This window comes from Oryza glaberrima, chromosome 2, assembly GCF_000147395.1.
Source record: "Oryza glaberrima chromosome 2, OglaRS2, whole genome shotgun sequence".
Taxonomy (NCBI): Eukaryota; Viridiplantae; Streptophyta; class Magnoliopsida; order Poales; family Poaceae; genus Oryza; species Oryza glaberrima.
Genome location: NC_068327.1, coordinates 25816083 through 25839631, shown reverse-complemented (window position 1 = coordinate 25839631; position 23549 = coordinate 25816083). Strand labels below are relative to the sequence as shown.

The 23549-nt window shown below is 42.9% G+C and overlaps 4 protein-coding genes across 10 annotated transcripts; 3 read left to right on the top strand and 1 right to left on the bottom strand.

Annotated features, from left to right (window-relative positions):
- Positions 1-861: 861 nt before the first annotated feature.
- LOC127761474 (protein NONRESPONDING TO OXYLIPINS 2, mitochondrial-like) lies at positions 862-2799 on the bottom strand. Of its 6 annotated transcripts, none has more exons than XR_008015254.1 (3): positions 2557-2799; positions 2240-2446; positions 862-1154 (listed from the first exon to the last, which is right to left on the bottom strand). XR_008015254.1 is itself a non-coding variant. In XM_052285771.1 (3 exons), the coding sequence occupies exons 1-3, from the start codon at positions 2667-2669 to the stop codon at positions 1129-1131; spliced, it is 264 nt and encodes an 87-aa protein (XP_052141731.1). In that variant the 5' UTR covers positions 2670-2799; the 3' UTR covers positions 862-1128. The 6 variants fall into 6 exon arrangements, 3 of the variants coding, with proteins under 3 accessions (XP_052141731.1, XP_052141732.1, XP_052141733.1); XM_052285771.1 differs by having other exon boundaries at positions 2322-2446; XR_008015256.1 differs by lacking the exon at positions 862-1154 and adding an exon at positions 1161-1413.
- A 2875-nt stretch (positions 2800-5674) lies between these two features.
- On the top strand, positions 5675-6689 carry LOC127761848 (uncharacterized). Of its 2 annotated transcripts, none has more exons than XM_052286181.1 (2): positions 5675-5936; positions 6058-6689. In XM_052286181.1, the coding sequence occupies exons 1-2, from the start codon at positions 5833-5835 to the stop codon at positions 6329-6331; spliced, it is 378 nt and encodes a 125-aa protein (XP_052142141.1). In that variant the 5' UTR covers positions 5675-5832; the 3' UTR covers positions 6332-6689. The 2 variants fall into 2 exon arrangements, with proteins under 2 accessions (XP_052142141.1, XP_052142140.1); XM_052286180.1 differs by having other exon boundaries at positions 6007-6689.
- A 6755-nt stretch (positions 6690-13444) lies between these two features.
- LOC127761709 (probable aquaporin TIP2-1) lies at positions 13445-14718 on the top strand. Its single transcript, XM_052286033.1, has 3 exons — positions 13445-13667; positions 13748-13998; positions 14117-14718. The coding sequence occupies exons 1-3, from the start codon at positions 13541-13543 to the stop codon at positions 14483-14485; spliced, it is 747 nt and encodes a 248-aa protein (XP_052141993.1). The 5' UTR covers positions 13445-13540; the 3' UTR covers positions 14486-14718.
- Positions 14719-20877: 6159 nt separating this feature from the next.
- Positions 20878-22627, top strand: LOC127764009 (VAN3-binding protein-like). Its single transcript, XM_052288815.1, has 4 exons — positions 20878-21210; positions 21295-21682; positions 21783-21929; positions 22047-22627. The coding sequence occupies exons 1-4, from the start codon at positions 20920-20922 to the stop codon at positions 22424-22426; spliced, it is 1206 nt and encodes a 401-aa protein (XP_052144775.1). The 5' UTR covers positions 20878-20919; the 3' UTR covers positions 22427-22627.
- The last annotated feature ends 922 nt before the right edge of the window (positions 22628-23549 follow it).

Here is a 23549-nt window from a genome sequence, read left to right as displayed (position 1 = left end):
CACCAAAATCTCCAGCGATTTCCACCGCAGCAAGGCGGTGGCAACATCGGCGAGAGGCAGGGGCAGGGTCAGTTCAGGCCGGGTACGCCGTCCTATGTGCAGGAGCAGCGACCGCCGCCGCAGTCGTCGTCGTCGCACGAGGCGCTGCAGGCGGGAGAGCGGCAACAAGCCAACAACAACAGCAGCGGCAGCAGCCGGCAGCAAAGGCAAACAGACACAGCAACGGTGGCAAGCAGGCGCGAACCCATGAGTAAGTGAGCATGGCTTGCTCGAAGAGGTTACTGCCTTTACTGGCGTGAGACCGTGAGTGACCAAGCAGGGTTTCTCTGCTCCTCATGCCTAGGAGAATAGGAGGGTTACTGGGAAATCTGAAGGATTGCTATTTCTTGTGTTGACTTGAAAGCAAAGCATTTTCACATTTCGTTTCTTTTCTTCTATTTCTAGTGTATAGGACTTTTACAATCTTTAGCTGACACTAGCACTTCACGTCGCACCACCTTCGAACTGCAATGCGGCAAGACAGACCACACAAAATTCATCAGGAATACAATGCTACAAACTGTCAAAAGTGCCACGACTGATGGCTCCCGTCACCTCCCATAATTTTTCAGTTCAATTTTCCAAGCATAATGCCGCATTGAGAATTCAAATGCTGAATTGAGACAACATCCAAGACACTGTGAGTCAAGGATAATTCAAACATCAAACAGATGACATATTCGGCCAAACTATGGTTCAGTCACCACTGGAGTGTCCTTGACTCCTGAACCTCGTAACTCCTAAGGTTCAGCTTTGCACACATCACATTGACATTTCACAACAGTATAAAAAGAAAAATACATCGAAACAACATAGCAACAATTGAGTACTTGTAAATTGCATCTCATTTATCATTATTATCACAGGAAAGACACCCAGAATTGTAACTAATACAGCTCGGGCTTTTGCATTATGTCCTTGATTGTTTTTAACAAATGATATCAAGGGGCATTATCTCAAAAACTTTGAAAGGTCCAACAGAACCACAGTTCTAGGAGGGGTAAAATCAGGCAACACAGAAACCAATTTAGTTCACTCTACAAAATCAATTGTCTGATAGCACGACATGAGCAGGTCTTCCAGCATTTATCACCTTGGGACAGACTGACCCATCTCTATATAAACACAAATAAAGCATACATCAGAACTTTGAATATCTCAATTGCTTCATTATAACTTTATAAGTGTGGAAGCATACAGCATTGATGTTTATCCCTGACACTACCAAAATAACTTTTACAAAATCCGGAGTGTCAAAACCATAAATTCTATGACTAAGGCGGATGTCGCAGTAATACATGTGCAGCATTGCCATAACAGCCAAGCACCACCTTTAAGACATTGCGTAAATGTTTCACGTACCATCACTTTCATCTGAGAAGAGAAGAATGATCATATTGTAAACTAAAATGGCAACCATGTTATAAAATTCTTTGTTGAAAGAAAAAAATCAAATGAGCATGCATCCATGCAAACAGGAAAAGTCTAGGAAAAAATTGCAAATGCCATAGGAAAATTACGTAGATTGTATTAAATATCTCACAGACAAATAGACTTGGGCAAACAGCCAACTATTACGCAAAACATGTAAAATGATGTTACTTTATTCCATCATGTTGCCCCTCAACATAGGCAGCTAAGATTCTAGCTTAAAAAACATAACGCTAGTCTTGATTACAATTTGACATGTTAAGGCACTCATTCTCGATGATTGTGAAGCAAAACAGCAAGCTCCTGGTAAAATCTTTCAAGAACTAGCAAGTCATGTGCCTGCAGAAACCAGATGTCTTACTCAATTGACCTCAATTCATCAAAAAAAAAAAGAAAACTTAACAAGCGAATCTCTTGACTTATTATATACAACATGAAATTGATGTGATGGTGTGTTGATCATCAAAGAAAAAAAGGATTGTACTGTAAAAATGTTGATGTATCACTATCATGTATGCAACACTATTTTAGTGCACTAAAGGAGAAAATGATTAGTGTATGCATAGAAATCGTTATATGTTCACAACGGCACAGAGTTATGTCACACATCAATCACACAAATAAGAGAGCTGAGCACAAAAACGCTTGGTTGAGGGCAAAACTATTACATTGACGAAACAAACAGCAGCAGATGAACAAGTAATTGCGCCAGTAGCGGGCGAAGAAAATGAAGTACTGGTACAATAATACGCACGGGCACGGTTCTCACCCAAACGGAAAAGACAGGCAAGTGCATCTCATCGATGGTATTGATTGATGTTAAAGTCCGGGATAGGTGCGACAGAGGGTACCCTGAGAGAGCGCGCAGCAGCTCCGCGACGCCGTGCTCAGCCGCGACGTCAGCCTCGCCGCCGCCACCGCGCTGTGCAGCGGCAGCAGCGACAACCCCGCGCTGCACCCGAGCTCCACCGGCAGCCTGCACGCCACAGCCACAAGCCATTCCGTCACAGATCCGGTACCCCACGGTTTCAGGGTAAAAAAAAAAAGCAAGAGACACCAAGCAGCGCCTCCCCCCGAGGAAGTTACCTGGAGATGCGAGGGGCGCCGCGCCGCGCGGCGGAGGGGATTGAGCGGGAGGCCGCCGAGCGGCAGGCGGAGGAGGCCATGCGGGCGGCGGCGCGGAAGCAGGTCGAGGCCATCCCGGAGATTTGGTTGGAATCCGGAGATGGGCGTGCGAGGAAGAGGAGGTGTTTAGGTTTCGGGCTTTCGGCGTCGGGATGAAGCGGCGGCGGCGGCGGCGGCGGCACGGGAAGAACGATACCCTTTTGGTTTCCTTGGAGGAGGGGATGGAGATGTTGGGCCAGATATTATCGGATGTGGTCTAATGGGCCTTAAGAAGAGAACTGGAACTTATTGGCCCAAGAAACAGTAATGGGCTGTCGAAAACAGATATATCAGGGAAGAAAGTTCACTTGAAGTCTCTCGTCTAAGGGTCGAGTTTAAATCATATCACTGAACCGCAAAAGCGGGTATAACGCATCGCTAGTCTTCCAAAACCAAAAACCGGGTATAACGCATCCTAGTCTTCCAAAACCAATGCAAATATAGTTAGCATGCACTGTTTGTGTTGTACTCCTATTTGCATCTTTGATGCGATGATGGTGTGATCAGTTAATGTGCGGGAGAAACCGGTAATGCAATGTGCCTTGAGAGTGAGTATAAATCTTCAGCAGTTCAGCTGCAATGCGGTGCTCTGTCTACGTACCGTTGAATATATGGTCTACATGCCAGATATCTGGTATCAGGGGATCACTGAACAGACAGTTTGCGAGTTGAAGAAGCTGCACAGATCACAGATTGTGAACCACTACTGGGATCGGAGGAAAGCTAGGCAGGCAATGGCCCATAGTCCTGACATACCACTACAAGTCGCGGGGTCCTGTGACTCGTGAGGGCGTAATCTCCTTTCGCTGTTGCAGTGTGCAGTAGTGGTGCTTCTGTGTCATCTGAGCTTCTCAGACTCCATCTGTTGCATTTGCTGAACTGCTGAGGTCTGGAGTTGATGTGTTGATAGAGTTGATTGTTGTGAGAATTTTCAGATGGAATCGAAAGGAAATTCAAAAGGATCCCCATACCCTGTTTGGCGATCGATCTGTTCAAGAGTAGTACAACCTGTCTTCAAGAGTTCATAACCTGTTTCTCGGTTCAAGAACCAAGAGTGCAACAGGTCTTGAAGAGTTCAAGAGCTGCACGTGGAGACAACTGCAACGTGCAAGCGTTCTTCTCCGCAGGATATCCTGCGCGCATCAGTTCTCTGAAAAGAGACTGCTTCCTTATCCGATCCAGACGAGACTTGCGTGGCGTGGAATCAACCGGTTTCCAGAACGTCCAAGAACAAACAGGCCTGCGGCGAAGCAGTGAAGCACCCGTTCTCGCTGCCTTTGCCTCCGAAGAGGAACCACGCAGGCAGCGATGAGGTAGCGCTGCAGCATTGCAAGGCAGAGCTAGACCTGACATGCAAGAATATGTAATGCACTGCTTCCCTAGAAAAAAAAAATATTGTTCCAATCAGTCCATATTATTCCTGAAAAAAATTCTTGCTCCAATGAAATTCTGCATTGGTATAGTAGTACGTAGTACTCCTTGTATAGCTAGCTTAATTAGCACCATACATTCATCATGGCTGATCACACCATTTCATTGCATGTGTCTGTACGTACGTGCCATGGCCGACGCATGGGCCGTACTCCGTACCTCGCACATTACTCGCTTGGACAAATTCAGGCGGTGCGGCAGGTGCATCGCAAGAATCGATCGATCGGCACACATGCCGCAGCAGTGGTCGCGACGACGGCCGGCGCCCACACGGCGTGTACATGATACACCGTATCTGCGTCTGCACTGGCGCAGTTCAATGGATCTCGGCGGTTGCCGTACGTCTGCATCGATCCCCTACTCCCCCTGTGTATTGTATGATATCCATCTATCACTAATAATCTCCTGGTTCTACAGCGAGCGTACAGTGCGTACGCGTGCGTGCGTGCATGCATATTGTGTATGTGTGTCAAGTGCGACGTCTCCATCCATGATTAATTTGAGCGGCCGGTAAGCGGCTACAGGATTCTTCCGGTCTAAGCGATTAGCTAGCCAGGGACCCCTGCATGTATACAAATCACTCGACTAGCTCGGACGTACTCGATCCGTCCATGGACGTGAAGGACACGGTCGAACCGACCTACTAGTAGCTGCTGTTCCAGCGACGACGATCGATCGATCGATGTGGGGAGTACCGGACGGCTTATAAATGTGCTGCGCGATATCGATCGATATGATTAATCGTACGCGGACGTCTGGCCCCTGGGCACCAACGACCGATCGAGCTACAGCCAAGAGCCAGCGTACGTACGATCTACTATAGCATTAACTGTTTCCGATCTCTCCTGAAGGTTAATTATGCACGGTGCCTACTAGCTAGCTAGTATAGCTCGTTGTTTGTTCACGTCGTCGATGTTCTCCGTATATTACAGCGATTAATTATCTCCCTGTAGAAAAAGTTGTCGTTCGTAAGTTTTGAGTCATTTGATGTACATTTACATGGTTGCATGAGAAAGCGATTTTAGGATTGTTCACATTATAGCTAAAATAAATTTTACCCAAAATTTTAGTAAGTTGACAATATTATCAAGTTTTGATACGGTCTTATGTATTTATCAAAGATTGATAAAAAATAAATATATGTATATTTTTTTGACAACTTTATAAAAAGTAACATGGTTTAAAATGAAATTAATCTGAACCACCCCTTCGATCTTCGGCGGTACTCTCCTCATCACATAAGATAGCAACGTCGAACTACGAATCTTCTTAGTCCCATCCGGGACGGAGGGAGTAGTGCGCAGTACTGGTAAACGCCGTTAAAAGCTTCCAGCTCTGAACAACAGATATGATAACTGACGCGGCGATTACTTGTGCCACTCCTTTCCCCTACATCCACTACACGTACGTAATGTATACATGGACACGTGGCCCGTCTCCAACCCGGTCGGCCCCGCCTCGTCCAACCAAAAACCGCGCACCTGGGAAGGGTCCCCCCACGCATCACGCAGCCAAGTGCCAGCCGCCCACTCTGCCACCACCATCCACCCACGATCTCTCTCTCCTCTATATCTCACGCGGTCTGCACGGTCACACTCACTCTCGGTCTCACTCCCTGGAGCTGGAGCGTATTAAAACCCTTCTCCGTCCATTCGATCCTGCCACTTCCTTTCTCTCGCCACGATCTCCTCCATCTCTCTCTCTCTTCCTCCTTGCCGGCCGAGTCAGCTATCTCGCCGCCGCCTGAGTACGTACGTCCGTCTCGGTATGGCCATGGCCAGTGGCGGCACCGTCTGCTCCATGTGCGGTGACGTGGGGTTCCCGGACAAGCTCTTCCGCTGCGCCCGCTGCCGCCGCCGCTTCCAGCACTCGTACGCACTCCTCCGTATTTGCCTCGTTAATTTCTACCTCTCTCCCTATTGATTCCTGGCGTCTAGGTAGGTACATAGTGATCAGAACTGACGGGTCGTGGCAACGGATGCATGCGTGCAGCTACTGCACCAACTACTACGGCGACGGGGCACCGGTGGAGGCGGGCGCCGGCGTGTGCGACTGGTGCCTCAGCGACGCCGCCGTCGTCGCCGGGAAGAAGGGGCCATCGTCGGAAGGGAACGAGGAGCCGTTCTCCAGGGAGTACCGTGGCAGGAGCAAGCAGGCGGCGTCGACCGGCGGAGGCGAGCAGGAGGGCGGCGGCGGCGGCGGCCGGAGGGTCTCCAAGGCCGGCGCTGTCCGTAGGTACAAGCTTCTCAAGGACGTCTTGTGCTAAAGAGCTATGGTCTAATACGGACCATAGCTGATGGATCAATCCTTCATTTTCACTGCGTCACCCCGTCATGTACAAAACTAGCTCTAGCTAGCTAGGTGCCCATCGCTAGGTAATTAGATCATCCCTGTGTAAATTGTCCCCGTGTTAATTAACCGCGCGTGTGTGTATGAATGTATGATACTACTCCATCCTAGCTAATTAAAGCTATATGTATGTTTTCATAGACATGTCATGTTTGACGAGAAGTATCAACTTGACAAGTAGTGAAAGGAGGAGCTAGCCTAGGTCTTGTATGCGTGACATTCACCAACTCATTGTCGTCAAACCCTACTTGCAATACATGCGGTGCTTCCCGTCATTCATTATCGATCGTCATCGGATCGAGGAAACGAGCTAGACTGTCCTCAACTCGATCGATCGGTTGATGTTTACGCTCCAAATCGCGATCAGTCTCCATCCACATCGATCGTCTTCAAACGATCGCGAAACACGAACCATACACATCAGTACTAGTACTTAATTAAGACTTCAATAATTAAGCACTACTACACGTCTGCTTGATGATTAGTTTCATGCATGAAAGACGACGATCCATCATCCATCCCTTCCTCTGGCACTTGCGATATGTACGTGGTACTCGGTAGTTGATCGGTACGTACTAATCCAGAAGAAGACTCTAGAAGGCGATCGCGTTGCATGCTCGGCACCCTCGCCTTTTTTTTTTCTTCTCCTCGGCGGCGTGCCGATGCAGAGGAATCAAATCAACAACTCGTACAAGTACGGAGTATGCTGCAAAATATTAAAGGACTCCAAAGTGGCCGACAAACACCATGTTATATTCCCCCCACTTGTGGGTTAGCCTCGGATGGCACGCAGATCTTTGTGGGCGCGGGAATCCATCTATCCACTCGATATCCGTCTCGCCGTGGCCGTCAGATGGATATGTAAGATCGAGCTTTGGCAGACGGACAGCACTGTGTACGTGCTCCGGTCAATCAGAGCTATTCGATTGATCTGCTCCGTACGACGAGATAAACGAACACGGTTGGTGTGCGTGTGGCTTGCGTTGCGGCACGTCGATCGCCCTATCACCCCGCGGCCGAGCGGCCGGCCCGTGCTTGCCCAAATGTAACAGTGGTGTTGGCATTTTGGCAGACCATGTTTGAGGGGCACACTGCCACTGTATATCATTATATTAGATAGATCGGTCTGTCGAACCAAGTGTTCTAGTGTAATTTTTTTATGAGAATTTGGAAAAAGGGTAGTTGATGAGTGTGCACGGACTAACGTGGCATATTTCCGATAACTGTTTATTCAACAGTAGTTTATATTTTCTAGATAATGGATTAAATATTCTTCAATGATAATATCTATTATATTATTAAGACAGCTCGAAAAGAAGACACCACATTCACCGTGGAGGCTAGAAATTCCCACGTTAATCGAAGAAAATATGAATTATTTACACCGTTGGATTGTAAGAGGCATAGATTTCAATGTCTGAGATTTAAGACAAACTTGGCATGTTAATTAAGAGATACGGAGTACCGTACGCGTGTAGAATTAGAATCAATCTCTAGCTAGGACCTTTACATGCAAACGGACTCAAAAGAGTTTTGTCCGATTTCCTAAACCAATTAACCAGAGTTAGAGATGAATTAGGCTATAATACACATATATAAATAAGGCAGCGGGCAACGAACCACTGTAGAACCGTAATTTGGATGCGTTTTTGTTGATATGAAGATAGATGCTAGCGGGGAGCGACGGAAATCCGAAGCAGCGGGTCAAGCCGTGCGGCTGCACAGTGAGCCGTATTTGGGTGATGCACACGTTAGCAACCAGAATAGCATGATGGCATGTGCACGGATTTTTATTTGATTTTGAAATAACACAATAAAAAAATGAAAGAAGAGTTCATATAGAACACAATTAAAGATTAATTGAAATCCGTAATAAAAAATAAAATAGATTTAGAAACTAGAAAAATCAAATATAAGAGTTCAAGTAAAAATACATTTTACGAACAACTGAAATTAGGAATAAAAAATAAGAAATATTAGAATAGTAATTCATATAGACATAGTATGAGATTAATAAAAAAAATATGAGATTAATAAGGAATATTAAAAGAAGAGTGCATATAAGAACTCAATATGAGATTAATAAAAATTTGGAATAAAAATAAATAAATACGAAATTAGCAAAAGAAAATAAAAGAAGAGTTCAAGTAGGAATATAATTTAAAATTAGCTGAAATTCGGAATTAAAAATAAGCAATATTGAAAGAAGAATCCATATAAGAACCAATAAGAGATTAATTAAAATTTAGAATAAAAAATAAAATAATATCCAAAATTAGAAAATTTAAAAGAGAGTTCAAGTAGGAATACAATTTTGAAACAACTGAAATTGAAAATAAAAAATAAAAACATTAAAAGAACACAATACGGTAATAACTATTTTTTAAAAAAAATTCTGAAATTAGAAAAAGAAAAATAAGATTTCAATTAGGAATACAATTTATAAATAACTAAAATTTTTGATAAAAATAAAGATTATTGAAACAAAAGACCATCTAAAACACATGATGAGATAAATTAAGTAACATACCTATAAAAAAGTAGAGTGGTGGCGGTTGATACGACATATAAAAATTGTTAATAAAACACCAAATAGAATCCTAATGACGATTAAAAGGAGGGACGTCAGGCAGACCGTGAAGCAAACGAGTAAGGCGGTTAACGGGACTTCTAGAAAGTAAAAAAAAAAAACCCCATTGATAATCATATTCGATTTTTAAATCTCAATGACAATAAAAAAGAGAAGCAGCGGGCGGGGTGCATAAGAGTATAGTTGCAGAGCCGCCGACGGCTGACGGGACTTATAGAAAATAAAAAATGAATTCCAACGATATTTATGTTCGATTTTTAGAATCACAATGACAATAAACAGTAGACGGCGGACGGGCTGTAGAGGGGCATAGTGGCATCATTTGATGGGACTTCTAAAAAATATAAAAAATAGAACTACAAGTCCAATTTTTAAAGGTTCGAAACTTCTAAAAAGTAAAAAAAAACCACTAATAATCATGTTCGATTTTAAAATCTCAATGACAATAAAGAAGGAAAGTAGCGGGCGAGCTATAGAGGAGTACAATGGCAAAGCCATAGACGGTTTGGTGGGACTTCTAGAAAGTAAAATTGAACCCAGACAATAATTATGTTCGATTTTTAAAATCTCAATGACAACAAAGAGAAGAGACATTAGACGGGCCGTAGATGAGTATAATGGCAACGTTTGACGGGACATCTAAAAATTATAAAAATGAAACCCAACATAACAATAAACTCTAGAAACTATAAAATTCAATTTTTAAAGGTTCCAAGAAGAATAAAAAGAAATAGTGGTATATCGAGCAAGCAAATAAAGAACAAGATAACATAAGGGGTAGCAACTGGTGTGACTTTTAAAAACTATATAATTAGAAACACGAGGATGATAAGGGTTGGTCTTTCAAAGTCTTAAGACAATAAGATAGCTATCTAATAAATTTTAAGTAAAATCATATAAAAAATATGTGATTTTGTTTAGGTGCTAGCCGCGCAATTGTGCAGGCCATCCAGCTAGTTCGTTTCATATTACAAGTCGCTTTGGAAAAAATATAGTAACATTAATTTTTCAACACAAAACAAATATATTATTATAATGTATTCAATATTAGTTTTAATAAAACTAATTTGGTGTTATAGATGTTGTTATTTTTTTATAAATTTGATCAAACTTAAATAAGTTTGTTTAGTAAAAAAATATCAAAACACGACTTATATATATATATATATATATATATATATATATATGAAACGAAGAGAGCATTAGTTAGTGGGCGTGTACTTCAAGACTTCAAGTCAACCCTTGTCAATGCTAAACTGGGATCAAACTCAGGAAGTTATGGTCTACTAGCATGGTTAACAATTACCAGGCGAGCAGATCGGATGCATAGGTGTTTGAGCGGTACGCCCACTGTGTATCGGTCAAGGACTGCCTCCGTTCTGGAATAGTGACCGAGCACGTGTAGGGGGTGCACAGCAAAGACAATAATTCTCGACCCTGGCTGCCTGTCAGCCTGTGTGCTAAAATGTGTTGGTGGTGTACTGGTGTTCCTGTTGGTGTGACCGTGATACTAGGCTGGATTGGTGGGAAGCTTGCCGGAGAGAAATGATCAAAGAGCATAGAAAGAATTTTGATGGCCTTTTCATCTACACGACATAGAGGATTTGGCTATAAAGAAATGCTAGAAATTTTAACAATGACTATGGTACAGTGTCACATGTGGTTGACTCAACATGTGCAAAGCCTTCGATGAAGCGCAAATCGTTTAGATGATAAAACGCCGACTTTTGCTGTTAGTGGCTTTGTACTTTCTCAAAGTGCTGTAATCTCCTCCAGTGTATAAATCTGAAGACACCTCTTGGAGATGTCCCTGTACGTGAAACTGCTTCTTTCTCCTTTAATGAATAGGCAGAGCTCGTGCCATTATCCTCTCGAAAAAAGATACTAGGCTGGATTCAGACTTTCAGAGAAGAGGATCACAGTCTCCTGTGGGTCTGCTTGGGCTGGTCGAGTGGGCCACAGTGACAAATTGTCGTAGACTTGGGTTAAGCTTAAGCCTGATCCGGTAACTTTCCGATCTTCTTGGGCCGCTGAAGAAATCTCATGCAAATTTGGGCCATGGAAGTCCAACGAGCTAGGCCTATTGATTCTTGCCTACAAGCCCAAGCCCGTGTACAACGCATCCCACACCGTTCGTTCCGTTGCTGCAACTGAGCTGCCATTGCTGGATGCGTCTGTGACGGAATCCAAATTACCTGAGCTGACATTACACAAAACTGGAAGACAATAAATACAGAATAGCAAAGCAAGGATCGGATTTCCGATTAATCACAGTTCATACATAGATAAGGTGAAGCTGGACGGATAACAATATTTGAGCAAGAAACACTAAGCAAAGAAGGAACGTGCAACTTGCACACTGAGGGCAGGCAGGCAGACAGACAAACACAAGAGTGGCACTCATGTGGAAAAGATTCCGAATTGCAGGCGTGATTTCTCAATCATTTCTGCGCAAAGCGATAAGGTAATTAACAACACCATTGCAGCCTCGCAGCGTCATTAAACGACAGCAATGCACAGAGGAATGTTGCCGCTTAATAATGCAGAGAGCAGGACAGCGCAACTAATCTCTGAAAAATTAGTGGCTAGGAGCCTTGGATCATAGCAAAAAAGTGCTAACAACTGCACTATAAAATGCGTGCCTCGCGAGTCACAAAATTGGCTGTTGTCAGAGAATATGAAATTGCAGAAGATTCTTGCAATTTTCCTGTTAAGTGCATTTCTGCATGATGTCTGCATGACCTACATGATAGGAGCACAAAGCTTTTACATCTTTGGTAAGGCTTTCACTTACATGGATTAAAAGAATGTTAGGTGCTAGAGAAATACTAGTGGAGTAATTCACAGCTTCTCTGATGTAATTTTGTCGGAGCTAAAACCCTGCAAGCTATGATAATCAAACTAGACTACTGATGTTGGATAGAACTGCATATTGTCAACAACTCCACCGTCCAGATATCAGCCATGCATGCAGTCAACGACCGCCCTCACTACAAAAATTTCTCTTCTGTTACCATCACCAACATGTATAAATGATTAAATGTACTCCGAACAAATGAAATCTTTCACCTTTGCTCAACTGCACTTCCATTGAGGGAGGAAATGTAGGAAGAATAATTTTCAATGGTTACAGGATAAAAGAAACCAATGTATCAAGTCCTAATCATCGTCTGTCCTTGCCTAATGACGTCTTTGCCACCGATTTATCACTATCATTTTGCTGTACCTGACGCGAACTTCGTATATCTAATATTATATTTCATCGACTTCAAAATTTAGAGTTCCCATTTGCTCCTCTACCGATCGGTGATCCGAACTATCTAGAAATGTAGAAAGTGCAGTTTGAAGACATCCAGTATAACCTCACTGTATCTAGCGAAGATATTCTGAGTTGAGAATGCTTCTACCTGACCAACTGTTGAAAAATGCGAGCTTTCAACAAGAGGGCAATAATTATCAGCCAAATCACACAGCAGACTTTCCCTAGTTACTCGTATTTGTCATGCATATAGAAGTATTCCCTCCATTTTCAAATATTTGATGCCGTTAACTTTTTAAAATATATTTGACCGTTTCCTATCATTTGATTCATTGTTATATATATACACACACATATACACACACATATAAATATATACATACATATATACATACATACATATACATATATACATATATATATATACATATATACATATATACATATATATATATATATATATATATATATATATATATATATATATATATATATAATACATATTCCACAAAAGTTCTTGAATAAGACGAACGATCAAATATGTGCTAAAAAGTCAATGGTGTCAAATATTTAGAAACGGAGGGAGTTGAACTAGTTTCAACAGTCAGACGAAAAACAAATTGTGAACCATTTTCCTGCACAAGCTACCTTTTCCTTTGAATTGAGAGGAAGAGTTTTACGCAACTTGTCAACAGTGGCTTTTCACGGTGGAACCTAATAAAATTCAAAATTTTCTAGGCATGACGTTATATTTTGTAAAAGGAACAAAAGCACCGGGCAGACTTTTTGAGTGTACACTGGCAAGAAAAAAGAACTTCACTTCGTTTCGTCAGAATCATAAGAAACAAAGGCAGCACCGCAGCACATCAAACATTTCCTGCCATTCAAATGCACAACATATGATCCATATTATTACTGCTAGCTAACATCCAGAGTCTTAGTATTCTCATAGCCACACATTAGTCCTACTCCTACTTAAATTTCATAATAGCAACAAAACATTTGGACAAAGCAAAGTGCGGTTGGGCAGAGGCTAGTATCAATCATAGAACAAGCTAGCGTCTAATTAAAATGTTTTTGGTGATCATCCGCACCGCCCGTTCTATTCTAAACCACAATTGAAGCTGACGAATTAAGTTGCCAGCACGACGCCATGTGTATAAAAGGGGCCTAAGCTGAACGAGCTTCGCCACATCAGTAATCGCCAAGCTCTCTCTCAAGCGTAGAGACCTCTCCACACTTATCAGAGTAATAAGGAAAAAAAATATAGATTAAAAATGGTGAAGCTCGCATTCGGAAGCTTGGGTGACTCCTTCAGCGCCACGTCCGTGAAGGCCTACGTGGCGGAGTTCATCGCCACCCTCCTCTTCGTCTTCGCCGGCGTCGGATCCGCCATTGCCTATGGTGAGCTCAACGCATTTTCCGGTTTGATATGTACAGTAGTATGTTTCATTTCTGACCTACCGACGGCTTGGTTTGTGTAGGGCAATTGACCAATGGTGGCGCCCTCGACCCGGCCGGCCTTGTGGCGATCGCGATCGCCCATGCACTCGCCCTGTTCGTGGGCGTTTCCGTCGCCGCCAACATCTCCGGCGGCCACCTTAACCCGGCCGTGACGTTCGGCCTCGCCGTTGGCGGCCACATCACCATCCTCACAGGACTATTCTACTGGATCGCCCAGCTGCTAGGCGCCTCCATCGCCTGCCTCCTCCTCAAGTTTGTCACCCACGGCAAGGTCAGCACGCACACCATCGCCATAGATTAAAGGCTTAGATTTAAACTGCTGTGTATATATTTCCCGACAAGAAGGACAGCGTGATTAACCGGTGAATTCGATATCCGAACGCGTGTAGGCCATCCCGACGCACGGCGTCGCCGGCATCAGCGAGCTGGAGGGCGTCGTGATGGAGATCGTCATCACGTTCGCGCTGGTGTACACGGTGTACGCCACGGCGGCGGACCCGAAGAAGGGATCGCTCGGCACCATCGCGCCCATCGCGATCGGCTTCATCGTCGGCGCCAACATCCTCGCCGCCGGCCCGTTCAGCGGCGGCTCCATGAACCCAGCGCGCTCCTTCGGCCCCGCCGTCGCCGCCGGCAACTTCGCTGGCAACTGGGTCTACTGGGTCGGCCCGCTGATCGGCGGCGGCCTCGCCGGGCTCGTGTACGGCGACGTGTTCATCGGCTCATACCAGCCCGTTGCCGACCAGGACTACGCTTAAAAGTGGATGAACCGAATTAATTGAAGTATCCGTGTCAGTTTGCATGCATCGTACGTTTGCTTGATTTGATATTCGTCGTGTGTGATACGTTCACAGGCTTTGTATTTTCCGGTTTACCTTCTTTTTGTCAAACACGGTACATGTAAAAGGTCACTTTCTGCGATTGTTGTCTGGAAGGGGAAATCAAAATTGTAAAATTTCATCGACACAATTGATAAGATCAATTTGCATTAGATTTGGTTTGTACCAGGAAATTTGAAAGCCATGTCCCTTTTCTGGCTAAGATAATCTATCTATCTATCTATCTATCTATCTATCTATCTATCTATTATTCTATCTATCTATCTATCTATCTATCTATCTATTATATTATTAAAACAGCTTTGAAAGGAGACATCACGTTCGCTGTGGGGGTTAGAAATTCCCACATTAATCGGAGAAAAAGAAAAAAAAGAAAAAAAAGAGTCCAAGTAGAAGTACAATTTAAAAATAGCTGAAATTCGGAATTAAAAATAAACAATATTGAAAGAAGTTTTCATATAAGAACTCAATACGAGATTAATCAAAATTCAAAATAAAAATAAAATAAAAATCCAAAATTAGAAAAGGAAAGGAGAGTCCAAGTAGAAATACAAATTAAAAATAAGGAATATTGAAATAAATTTCCATATAAGAACCCAATACAAGATTAATCAAAAATTGAAATAAAAATAAAATAAAATCCAAAATTAGAAAAGGAAATGAGAGTCCAAGTAGGAATACAATTTAAAAATAGCTGAAATTCAAAATTAAAAATAAGGAATATTAAAAGAAGAGTCCATATAAGAACCCAATACGAGATTAATTAAAATTCGGAATAAAAATAAATAAATCCAAAATTGGCAAAAGAAAATAAAAAATAAGAGTTCAAGTAGGAATACAATTCCAAATTAGCTGAAATTCGGAAGTAAAAATAAGCAATATTGAAAGAAAAATCCATATAAGAACCCAATACGAGATTAATTAAAATTTAGAATAAAAATAAAATAATATCTAAAACTAGAAAAATTAAAAGAGAGTTCAAGCAGAAATACAATTTTGAAACAACTGAAATTGAAAATAAAAAATAAAAACATTATAATAACACAATACAATATTAACTAATTTTTTTAAAAAAAATCTGAAATTAGAAAAAGAAAATTAAGATTTCAATTAGGAATACAATTTATAAATAACTAAAATTTTTGATAAAAATAAAGATTATTGAAAGAAAAGACCATCTAAAACACATGACGAGATAAATTAAGTAACATGCCTATAAAGGAGTAGAGTGATGGTGGCTGATACGAGATATAAAAATTGTTAATAAATCACCAAAATAGAATCCTAATGACGATTAAAAGGAGGGACGTCAGGCAGGCCGTGAAGCAAACGTGGAAAACGGTTGCTGGAACTTCTAGAAAGTAAAAAAAAAACCCATTGATAATCATATTCAATTTTTAAAATCTCAATGACAATAAAAAGTAGAAGCAGCAGGCGGGGTGTATAAGAGTATAATTGCAAAGCCGCCGACGGTTAACGGGACTTCTAGAAAATAAGAAATGAGTTCCAACGATAATTATGTTTGATTTTTAGAATCACAATGACAATAAATATTTGGCGGCGGACGGGCTGTAGAGGGGCATAGTGGCATCGTTTGATGGGACTTCTAAAAATTATAAAAAATTAAACTGCAAGTCCAATTTTTAAAGGTTTAGAACTTCTAAAAAGTAAAAAAAAGCAAATGATAATCATGTTCGATTTTAAAATCTCAATAACAATAAAAAAGGGAGGTAGCGGTCGAGCTGTAGAGGAGTACAATGGCAAAGCCGCTGATGGTTTGGCGGGACTTCTAGAAAGTAAAAAATAAACCCAAACGATAATTATGTTTGATTTTTAAAATCTCAATGACAACAAAGAGAAGAGACAGTGGACGGGCCGTAGAGGAGTATAATAGCAACGTTTGACGGGACATCTAGAAATTATAAAAATGAAACCCAACGTGACAATAAACTCTAAAAACTATAAAATCCAATTTTTAAAGGTTCCAAGAAGAATGAATAGAAATAGTGATAGATTGAGCAAGCAAATAAAGAAGGAGATGACATAAGGGGTAGCAACTGGTGTGACTTTTGAAAACTATATAATTAGAAACACGAGGATGAAAAGGTTTGGTCTTTCAAAATCTTAAGACAATGAGATAGCTAGATAGCTATTTAATAAATTTTAAGTAAAATCATACTAAAAAAATATATGATTTTGTTTGGGTGCTAGCCGCGTAATTGCGCGAAATTCTCATATTAATCGGAGAAAAATAAAAACAGAGTCCATATAGAAATACAATTTAGAAATTTAAAATTATATTGTCATTTTAATATATTTGAATAATACATTGAGAAAACATATATGTTATTATATGAGAGAAAATATAATGATGCTAGCCGCACAATCTGCGCGGGCCACTATGCTAGTTATTATTAAGACAGCTCGAAAAGGAGGCATCACGTTCGCTGTGGGGGCTAGAAATTCCTATATTAATCAGAGAAAAAAAGAAATATCTACACCGTTAGATCGTAGTGGGTCCAGATTATAATGGTGCAGATTGATCAATGAATATATGGAAAGAATCATACAGCAAATTGATTTCTCGTATCCGTGTTGTTGTACTAATTCGTATCCGATTAACCATCGAAGAAAAAAAAAAGGACATGCACTGCCATATATATGCATGCCTAAATAGCTAGCCTAGCACTCCTGGAGAAAATATGGATGGCGTCCCGGAGAGAAAGCACACCAAATGTCATGCATTTTTTTCAATAGATTGATGACTAGCACGGCAAATTGGAAGGGAGTGCCTGTCGTCATATTTTTCATTAAATAATAGTAAGTATGTATTTACGTTATAGGTCCCTAAAATTATATATGTAATTTTAACGTATTTAGACTATAAGTCTCAAAATTATTACATATATAAATCCCAAACTTATATATGCAAGTGATGTAAATCCCAAAATTATAAATTATTGGCGACTAAGATATAGGGTTTTCGAAGATTAATTGGTAATCCTAATTAGCAAATAACGTAAAAAGTACAGAAGAAATTAGAAAAAAAAAAAGAGCGGAGTGATAGACACGTCATGATGAATCCCAAAATTTGATCTCAATACGAATTCGTAGAATTCGACAAAGTTCAGGTAGGAATACAATTTAGAAATTACTGAAATTTAGAATTAAAAATAAAAAATATTAGAAGCAGTGTCCATCTAGAACACAACAAAATATTTTTTAAAAATTAAAATTTAAAATAAAATACAACTCCAAATTGGTTTTTAATATGAATTCCAAAGAGTTCAAGTAGTATCTATTTATCATATTATTGAATTTTAATATTACTAAAAAATATTTGTTAGATGATATCATGTTAAAATTATAGTGGTTAAATTTAACACAAAAATTAAATAGAATCCCAGTAATGATTAAGAGAAGGGATGATGGGCAAGCTGTTAAGCAGCACAATCACAATGGATGGCAAGAGTTTTAGAAAGTAAAAGGTAAACCAAAATCATAATCACGTTCGATTTTTAAAATCTCAATGATAATTAAGAGGGAATGCAACGGGTGGGTCATAGAGGAGTACAATAGCGAAGCTGTTGACGGTTTACCGGGACTTCTAAAAAGTTAAAAATGAACACCGATGATAATTATGTTCAATTTTAAAATCCCAATGGCAGCAAAGAAAAGGAGGCGGCGGATGGACTGTAGACGAGTAGAGTGGTGGCTTTTGACGGAGACTTATAAAAATTATAAAAAACAAAACCCAACGAGACAATAAATTGTCTAATTTTAAAAGTTCCAAGGAGGATAAATAGAAACCCTAATAGATCGAGCAAGAAAATAAAAGGATGACAAATAAGTAAGAGGTAGCGACATGTGTGATTTTCAAAAATATAAAACTAGAAACATGGAGATAATAAGGTTAGGTTGATCAAATTCCTAAGATAAAAATATAGCTATTTAACTTTTTTTTTTTAAAAAATAATTTTGTATGGAAGCTAGCCGCGCAATTGCGCGGGTCACACAGCTAGTTATATTATTAAAAGAATAGAAAAAGGAGCTCCCACATTCGCTCTCATGGCCTAAAAATTCTCACATTAATCGGAGAAAAAGAAAAAGCAGAGTCCATATAGAAATACAATTTAGAAATAGCAGAAATTGGAAATTAAAAAATAAGGAATATTAGAAGAGAAGACTAGAGTCCATATATATTTAGAAATAGCTGAAATTCGGAATTAAAAAATAATGAATATTAGAAGAGGAGACTAGAGTTGATATAGAAATACAATTAGGAAATAACTGAAATTCGAAATTAAAAATAAGGAATATTAGAAGTAAAGTATAGAGTCCATATAGAAATAGAATTAGGAAATAATAGAAATTTGGAATTAAAAATAAGGAATATTAGAAGTAGAGTATAGTGTCCATATAGAAATACAATTAAGAAAAAAATAGAAATTCGGATTTAAAAAATAAGGAATATTAGAAGTAGAGTATAGGGTCTATATAAGAATTTAAACTAACTAAAATTCGAAATAAACATAATAAAATTAAAAGTATAGTTTAGAGTCCGTATAAAAATACAATTTACAAATAACTAAAATTCGAAATTAAGAAAAACATGGGAAGAAGAGTTTAAAGTCAATATAGGAATACAAGTTAGAAGTAACTGAAATTTAAAATTAAAAATTAAAGAATATTGAAAGATTAGTTTAGAGTCCACATAGATATATATATAATTTACAAATAACTAAAATTTGATATTAAAAATAATTAATAACTAACACGTATATAAAATACAATATGAATATTACACATTAGTAGTTTCGTAAAGTTATTGCAAAATTTAAAATTATGATGTCATTTTAATATATTTGAATAATATAATGAGAAAACATATATGATATTATATGAGAGAAAATATAATGATGCTAGCTGTGCAATCTGTGCGGGCCACCATGCTAGTTTTAACTTGATTCCGTTAACATGTTTTCAAACTACTAAACGATATATTTCATACGAAACTTATGTGTAAGGTAACTTTCAAACATCAGATAAATCTTCCTTAAAAATTTAAAATAATTAAAACTCAATTAATCATATGCTAATAACACTCTCGTTTTATATGTCGTGCTTAATCTTATCTTAAGCGGATGCAGGCTAACGGGACCATATATAGAGACACCGACGTGCAATCCCAAGGCGCAACGGGCACAAATTGTGACTGGACGGATGACAATTAAGCGCAGGAACTGCCTACAGGAACCGTGCGCAAACATTTGGCCATGAGTAATTTTACGGTTTACTATTTTTTTCTGTTGTAAATTTAATAGTACATCTTGGTATCTAAGTACTGTAAGTACTAAATTTTACACTAATTTTTTTACCTCATGGTGCCTTTAAAAAACCGTAGAATTGCTCTTTGGCCATTGCGCAGCCGTAAATTCATTTCATCAGCGCGGACCTCAAGAAATAGGCCGTGTACCGGCCAGACTAATTAATGCTCAGCGTTAGGTCCAGAGTTTGGTCTTCGGTGTGTGATAACCGTCATGTAGGCCTCATTTTGATGGGCCTCAATTTCCAACCCATCTACGTGTTCAGACTACAGAGGCAGCAAGCAGCATACGGTCGCATCAGGTTGAGGACGCCGACGCCGTCGCCGTTGCCTTGTTCACCAGAGGCGAGGGACGACGGAGGTCGGATCGAAGGAGGGGAGCGGTGGTGACGACTGCCGAGAAAAAAAAGGCTGTGGCTTCGCGCGATTGTCGACGGCAAGGGGATTGTCGATCCCGATCTCCTCGACGATGGCTGCAGTATCCTCCACTCCACTTTGGCACCATTGTCCCACACGATTGCTGACCAAGTGACCAGTGTCCGTTTTCTCCGACAAACTCGGCGTGCCCACAGTCCACCGCCCTCCGCATGGAAACGAACAAACCCCATAAAACTATAGCAGAGAATGTACACTGGCAGGCTCACGAGTCCGAGGTGCATGCACGCTCTTTTTTATACACCTAGCGCCCCGACGCGCCTGTCTCCTACACGGGGCCCCGGCCCCATCTGATATCTACGATGCAACGTACGAGGCCGGCAATGGCCACCCGCCGGCGAGTGGCACTGTTGCTACGTGTCGCCCCCGTGCGGCAAAGCGACGACACGGGCGGCAGCTCCGTCAGTCACCGAAGCCTTGGTGTCTCCTGCCGCCCACGCACCCTCTTTCCCGTGCTTCGTGTGCCCTTCGATAGACACAGCTCGGCTGACCCCATGATAAGTAGCCAGCGATGGCGAGGCATTGGAAGTGACAGTTTTGAACACTGCAGCGTGCCAGTGCGTGTGTGAGAAAAATCGCAGGGGAAGTGAGGATGGAAGGGCACATGTTGGGGAGGATGAGGAGGAGGGATCACCTGCTGCTCATGGATGCTGCTCCTCCTCCGGCGGCGGTGGCGGCGGCGGTGCAGACGCTGATGGAGCCCATGGAGTTCCTGTCCCGGTCGTGGAGCGTGTCCGCGTCGGACATATCCAGGGTGCTCACCGGCGGCGTCGGCGCGAGGCGGAGCACCAACTTCGTGGTGGATCGCCTCTCCGGGATGCTCATGCCGGAGACGCTCGCGCTCGCCGCCGCCTCCGGCACAAACCTGAGCCCCCGCAAACGCGTAAGATCATCCGCGATTGGATGGAGAGTGCGAGAGGTTTTTTTGCGAGATGATCTGATCTGGAGTTCGTGTTTCTGCGTGCAGTATTCCAGGTGCAGGAGCGCCATCTCCGCGCACCAGCACACGATCGGGAGGTGGTTCCACCACAGGGACGGGAGCAGCAGCAGCAGCAGCAGCAGGGTCGACAAGGCCCGCGCCGAGCGGGCGCGCGTGCACGCCGCGGTCACCGTGGCGAGCGTGGCGGCCGCCGTCGCGGCCGTGGCCTCCGGCGCGGCGAACGACCCGGACGACCTCGACGACGCCAAGATGGACGCCGCGCTGGCGTCCGCCACACAGCTGCTGGCCTCGCACTGCATCGAGATCGCCGAGCTCGCCGGCGCCGACCACGACCAGGTCGCCTCCGCGGTGGAGGCCGCCGTCGACGTGCGGAGCCCCGGCGATCTCATGACCCTGACCGCCTCCGCAGCCACAGGTGAGCAACCATGCATCACGACAGGCCTTCTCTAGCTCCTGCCACGCATGCCAACCCCGAAGCAACTAAATCATCTTCGAGTTCTCTCGCAACATGGCAGCTCTGAGAGGAGCGACGGCGCTGAGGCTGAGAGCGCAGCGGGAGGCGAGGAGCAAGGCGGCGGCGGTGGCGCCCTACGAGAAGACCGGCAGCTGCCGCGGCGACATATGGTGCAAGGAAGGGACGCTCCTGAAACGCAGCCGGAAAGGTAAAGCTCAAAAAAAGCCTCTCCTTGACACGGACGCACGTCACAACGTCGTCACGTCGCCGCGCGCCCAAACTGAGCTCGATCTTGGGATGGTGATTTTTTCAATTTTCTCATCAGGCGCTTTGCACCGGAAGCGCGTGGCCGTCTACATCAACAAGAAGTCGCAGGTGATCGTGAAGCTGAAGAGCAAGCACATCGGCGGCGCCTTCTCCAAGAAGAAGAAGAGCGTCGTGTACGGCGTCGACGACGACGTGCAGGCGTGGCCGGCGCCGCACGCGTGCGGCGGCGGCGCCGTGCCTCCTGCTCCGGAGACGGCGTCGTCGGAGAAGTGCCAGTTCGGGCTGAGGACGGCGCAGGGAGTGGTCGAGTTCCAGTGCGAGAGCAGGGCGCAGAAGCAGGACTGGGTGGAGTCGGTGAAGAATCTGCTCCGGCAGGCGGCCGGCGGGACGGCTCAGCTCGAGCACTCCTTCGAATCTCTCCGGCTTAGCGCCTCGTAAAACGTAAAAACCCAGTGAATTCGTTTTTGTTTGCTGTAAAATTTACCTGTCGAGACCCCGACTGCCCGTTCATTTTATCGCAAAGGGAGCAGCCGAGGCGTTTCAGTGTTGGAGCTGAAGAATAAATGTGCATACTTGTAATAACATGAATAATTTGTATAAGGATCAGTAGATAAATGTCGGTGTTAAGATTTTGATGTATCTGCTCTCTTTACACACGCCACTCATTACCTGTTTAGGTAGCAATTCCGCTCAAAAATGCAAACACGCAGTGATAAGTAGTACTCATATGAATTCTGAAGGCGTTTTTTGACCTTTCAGTCAGGGTCTCGGGGGAGAGCCCATTAGTTATTGACCCTCTTCATTTACAGGTATCGGGGGAAAGCAACAATTTTTGCACGCTACCAATCGTGCATCTAACTGATAGCACTATAGCACAGTGCATAAACTTTGTTGAACGACTCGCACGAGACGGTGTAAAGTTCTATTGATAGAGTAGGAAAAAAAATACAAGATTACAACCCTCTAGGGTCGTAGCCAGGAAAAAAAAATTAACCATCACCCACACACCGATATCGCCAACACACAAGCCCAGGAGAAGGCTAGCACCAGACCAGCCGCCGCTAAGCGTGACCGACCGCCACTAGATCAACAAAGCTCCACCACCACACTAGCTCTGCTGACATGTAGGACCCCTGCACCGGCGCCCCCCGCCGGCCAACCTTCGTGCGCCGGAGTCCGCTCCACACCCACCGGCAACTTCTCCTCGCACCTAGGTCGCCTCTTCCACCGCCGGTCGCGCCTCTCTGCGCCAAGCCGGCCTCCTCCACCGGACGCGCCTCGCGCCAATCCGGTATCCTTCCATCGGCTGCGCCTCTCACGCCAAGCCGGCCTCCATCTCCGCCACCCGCGCCTCTCGCGCCGAGCCGGCCTCCGCTGCCATCGGATGCGCTTCTCTGTGCCAAGCCGATCTCAGACCCCTCCACCCAACGATGCCGCGTCGGCCAGATGCAACCGTCTCCCACGCTCTCGGCAAGCCGTCTGAGGCCGCCATGCCTCTGATGACCGCCACGGTGTAACGCCCCGATTTTCGTTCGGGATTAAAAATCAATTAATAATACAT